General features: G+C 37.2%; 1 protein-coding gene across 1 annotated transcript; it reads right to left on the bottom strand.

The window, feature by feature from the left end:
* Positions 1–2,486: 2,486 nt before the first annotated feature.
* On the bottom strand, positions 2,487–4,682 carry LOC149172122 (uncharacterized). The gene is made up of 3 exons (XM_089427661.1): positions 4,562–4,682; positions 4,206–4,445; positions 2,487–3,925 (listed from the first exon to the last, which is right to left on the bottom strand). Exon 3 carries the CDS (start codon positions 3,487–3,489, stop codon positions 2,773–2,775), a length of 717 nt encoding a protein of 238 aa, XP_089283787.1. The 5' UTR covers positions 3,490–3,925; positions 4,206–4,445; positions 4,562–4,682; the 3' UTR covers positions 2,487–2,772.
* Positions 4,683–4,936: the final 254 nt, after the last annotated feature.

Below are 4,936 nucleotides of genomic sequence, written 5' to 3'. Positions count from 1 at the left end.
TCAAAATAATCCCTTTTTATGCCAATAAACCACCCAAATCAGACAGAAATAAAGTGCCAAAAAAAAACTTGTTCTTTCTTACCTCAGGAAGCCGAAGAAAACACAGGTCTTAGATGATGTCGAGTTGTTGTTCAGGAAGTGTGGCTTGGATTTCTTTCATAAACGTTGCAAATCATCCATAGTGTTAGTTAATACAAGACCGCACTTTGGAGAAGTGGTTATGTGTTCAAGTTTGTGTATGCCCTAACTGATATGATTACCAAAAACCTTCGTTGTCCTGTGATTTCTTCAGTGGTACAAAGATTTCACAGAGACACCAAAATAAATCATTGAGATATAATATGTCTTGAGAGTGAATAGGTCTTGTTTTATCTAGTTGAGAGGGGTTCCAAACTAAGTAATCGTTGGATATGAAGGGGCTTCATAAAAAGTTTAATTAATTTATGTATTGTGAGATAAGTAAGAGAGTCGCTGCTTGTATGTGAGTAGAATTAGGATTAGGTCAATTTTTATTTTAGGAAGAGGTTCCTAATGTAAATATTGGAGTATACCTAGGCACATAGCTTAAACATTGGAATGATAATTTTGGAGGAGTATACACGGTCATTTTATAGGATTATGTGTGGGTATAAGAGGGACTCCTATTAGCATTCGAATTTCCTTTTACAAGACCATAACCTCATTTTTATTTTGATGATATACATAACGTATATGTTGGAGTGACGTGTGTTCATAAAGTTTATTGACTTTGATAGTTTTGAAGTCTTAGGGACTTTGTTAGGTAAACCTTTTTAAGATATTAAAAAAAAAAAAATCATTTTTAACAAAATTAATTTAATTTAATAGTTATTAATAAATTGTTTGTTTAAGCTCTAAGGACTTTGTACACTAACCCTCTTTGGTGTGTTTTGTAGGTGACACATGAGTGTATTAAGTCAATGATTGATTTATTGTCTTTGGTTTTTGAAGTTATGTAACTTATATGAGTTGAGATTATAGTGATAAACAATGTCATATGTTGACAACCATAGGAGGAGGTTTCATGTCACTACCCTTAGGGATTTTAGACCAGAAACTGGGGTCACTAACTTCAATTGTGAATATCTCTCAAACTAGGCGGCTTCTCAGGGCGTACCACATATCAACAAAAATATCTTTTCGAGAAGAATCTAATGACATATATATCCAACCCAGACTTAATGATTTGTCCTACCAAAAACCCTCGACAAAGCCGGGGTACATCCTCAATCCAACAATATAACTACCATCATGATGTAATCCAACAATTACTAAGAAGTGTTCATTAACCATTTGACATCAGCGACTAGTGTTTTTGGTCAAAATCAAACCCAGTCAACTCCATGGGTTGACACAATGACAACACCATCCAACATTTGGTGGAGGCGAGGTCTCCTTATAGAAGGCATCGTCTTGAATTTCACAATTTCCCTCAACTCTTGCCATTAATGCCTGCATGTTTTCAATCTTCATCCCCATTAAATAGATGTCATGTCCAAGGGACATGTTAAACCAACCAAGCAACCAATTCATAGTGGAAAGAGGTAAAATCTGCCACCGTCTCTTCGCCATTAAATCACTTGAATGATATGTCATCCTCCCAAGAAGGTAATTTAACCTGTCCATGGATCCTCTCGTCTCAAATATGTATCTTTGTAGGGCTCTTAACAACTTACCTTGAGACTCCAGTACACCGCCAAGTCGGTATCCTTCTTGTTCCATCACACACATGTCCCCAATATGAACACTTATTCCATTCATTATATGGCTACCAATGCCATCATTGATGCCCATGTGCTCCAACCAAACCATAATGCTTCCATAGTATGGGATTAAATTCCTTGCCATTTTTGTTTAATTCAAAATTGCCCGTCTCTAGCATTGAGCCACGGTTCGCTATTTCATCAACTTCCGGATTGAGTTGGTGGAGGACGTGGAATAGGGTTAGCATTTCAATTTTTTTCATTTGTTGATTGATCCTCTTCACTATTGGAGAGCTCAAAAGGTCAGAATTTTGATTAGGTTCTTAAAACATTCTAGTTACCAAAAGGGAGTCCCTATGACAATTAATTTCTTGATTCCAAGACTTAGAGCAATGCCCAAGCCCTTCCAAAGTACAAGAATCTCAAGCTTATTATTGGTTGCTACTCCTAATCCCCACGTAAATCTTATTTCCACTTATTCTCTGGAGAAAAAGATCACCTCTCCTACTCTTGTCGCACCTAACTTCGCATAAATATTACTAAAATATATATATATATATATATATATATATATATATATATTACTGATAACTTTTCCAAAAAAACGTAAAGAGATAATTTTTATAACATAAATATATAAAATACAAAAAAATTTACAACTATCAATTAATATTACTCCACTCCACTCTGAAATATACTTTTTAACATTATTATCAAAATTAAATGATATTCGTGCGATTAAAAAGCCGTTTATATCCTGTGGCATTTCATATTGCATGGGACGTTTTACAATGGCTCAAATCAATCTACACCCATACAGTCCAAGAGATCTGTTAAAAGTGTGTCAAGGCTTCGAGGCCATACAGGAGAACAGTTGCTTTATGAGATTAAATTTCCTTAGGGACCTCTAATAAATTTGGAGCTTGAATCGAAATTCCCTTGTAAGGGCTAGTACTCTGCATATGGGTGTCTCCTGTCACACTGCTAGCCTGTAGACCATCTTCATTGTCTTTCGCACAGAGCTTCGCACACAGTAAATCTGATTCTCCATCTAATATCTGAATAGATGTGGTTCCTCTTGAGACAGCTGCTCAAGATCCTTGTCAAGTGAGGCTGGGAGCTCTGGGTCAAAAGGTGCATGGTCCCATCGTTTATTCTCTACTGCAGAATCCCCAGATCCAACAGAAATTCTCGACTCTCCATCAATACTTAGAACAGGAAAAGAATAAGTTTCTAATTCGGCTTTGTCACTTGATGGTTGACCACAGCTGCCCCAAACATTGAGCTTTGACCCTGTATCCCCAAATCTAGGAATAGTAGTTTCAGCTGCTGAATGAAGATCTCCTTCGTCATGCAACCATTCTTTCAAGCTTACAGCTGCAGAAAAATCAGAAACAGTTGGAATAATGATACCCCCGATATCATTAAGCTTGGCTCTTTCTTGCATTCTTTTTTTACTCGAACTTGTCTTTAGGGATCGGTCTTTCTTTGAACTTGTCTCTGCTATGTTAATGTTTCCGATATTCGCCTCCACACTGTGACTGTTTTCCTGACTGCCATTGTTTTCTGAAACTGACCGTGCAATGTCATTGTTTTCATCGCTGCTATTGTTTTCTGAAACTGCCAGCGAAATGTCCTTGTTTTCTTGTCTATCTACATAATGTTTCATGTCCTTCACCTCAAAAGATGGCTGGAGAACAGGGAACTGTAGAGTGCTATCATCCTCATTGTTTGAGTCTTGTTTCCGATCAATAACAATTGCAGCCATCTTCCTTCCCTGAATAGTGAAGCCAATCTTAGTTTATTTAGGAGTTTCTGTCGCACAGGAGCCTCTAGAATCTGGTAAGTAAGGTATCATATTCCTCAACTGTAAGAAAACTTTTCCGGAGATTTTGATCTCCTTGAAATCCTTGTGGGCCGACTCTGGTCAATCAGTTCCTGGCGTATATCACCACGGCTATAAAAAAAACATATCCCTGTTTGTCTCAGTCTTCTTAGAAACATGGCATGTTTCTCGATCATCCAGACATTCCAAGACCTCCAATGTATTAATAACATCGGTTTTGTCCTCCTCTGTAGCCTTATTTTCTTCTGATTCTCTCTGTGTAGTTTTAAGTCCTCCCGATATTTTTTCTTTCAACAAATCCCCGATTCAAGATCCAAATTTACTCTATCATGGGTTTCCACAATCATGGAAATTTCACCTATGAATGTTTCAGTTGTTAATGATTGAAATCTTGAATCAGAATATGCTTATGGCAAGGCGAAAATTGGAAGATTAAGAAAAGAATTCCACTTGGACAAAAAAAAGAAAAAAGAAGAGGTTAACAATTTTTCAAAAGGGGAAATCTATCCTTGTACATCCAATAGCTATACAATCTGATAAGGGTACTTGGATCACTTACTCTAGCAATAAAAATCAATAATTTCATGAGAAAATCTAGTAAATAATGTCTCAGCCAGGAAAGCAAAAATAGGGCTTACCTTCATTATCTTTGTGGACGAAAACAAATTTCTTGGAACCATCATTGGTCTTGCAAACCAGATTTAACGAATTGATTGTGGCCGTTTGCAAAAAGCAAGTCCTCTATTACTCGAGGAAATGGCCGATTTAATTTCTATTGGGAGCTATTTGCTCTAACAACCTTCTTGGAAGATCCGGAACCGATTCCGAAGCTATTAACGCATCCTCTGGCCTAGCTTTAGTGAAGTTGATTGGTTTCTCTGTGAAAAAAGACACCAGAAAACCAGGATCAACAAAAATCAGCAGAAAACAAGTCCTTGGACAGACAAACAAAAATCATGGTGCAAAATCAAAAGCATTTTGGTTTGGAGTTAACATGTGCTCGTGGTAGACATAAATTCCAGCGCAAACGATGAAATCCACAAATGCTTTTGATTAATTATCAACCGTCACTACTAGCTTTTCTTTGGCCCCGTTATACTTGAATGGCAAGTGTTTTGCAAGATGCTTTGTACCTGGACCTTAAAGTCTGGTGCTGTGAAGCCAACAAACACACCAGCTATAGCATCTTCATAGATGCTAACGGATATGTTTGTATTCACATGCTCCTCCACCTAATAAGACAAAAATAACCGCTAACAACAGTCTTCTAAGCGAAATGCAACTCAACAGGGAATATACATGCTTCCGAAATGACGGGCTGCATTAAAGATTCTTCCGTTACATTAAATAAGGAGGTCGGGAGTCGTCC

The sequence above is a fragment of the Pinus tabuliformis genome, chromosome 4_2 (genome assembly GCF_031772625.1).
Source record: "Pinus tabuliformis cultivar Carrire ecotype Pingquan chromosome 4_2, CPIR1, whole genome shotgun sequence".
In the NCBI taxonomy this organism is placed as follows: domain Eukaryota; kingdom Viridiplantae; phylum Streptophyta; class Pinopsida; order Pinales; family Pinaceae; genus Pinus; species Pinus tabuliformis.
The sequence above is the reverse complement of the archived record's forward strand: the minus strand, read 5'-3'. Positions and strand labels throughout refer to the sequence as shown.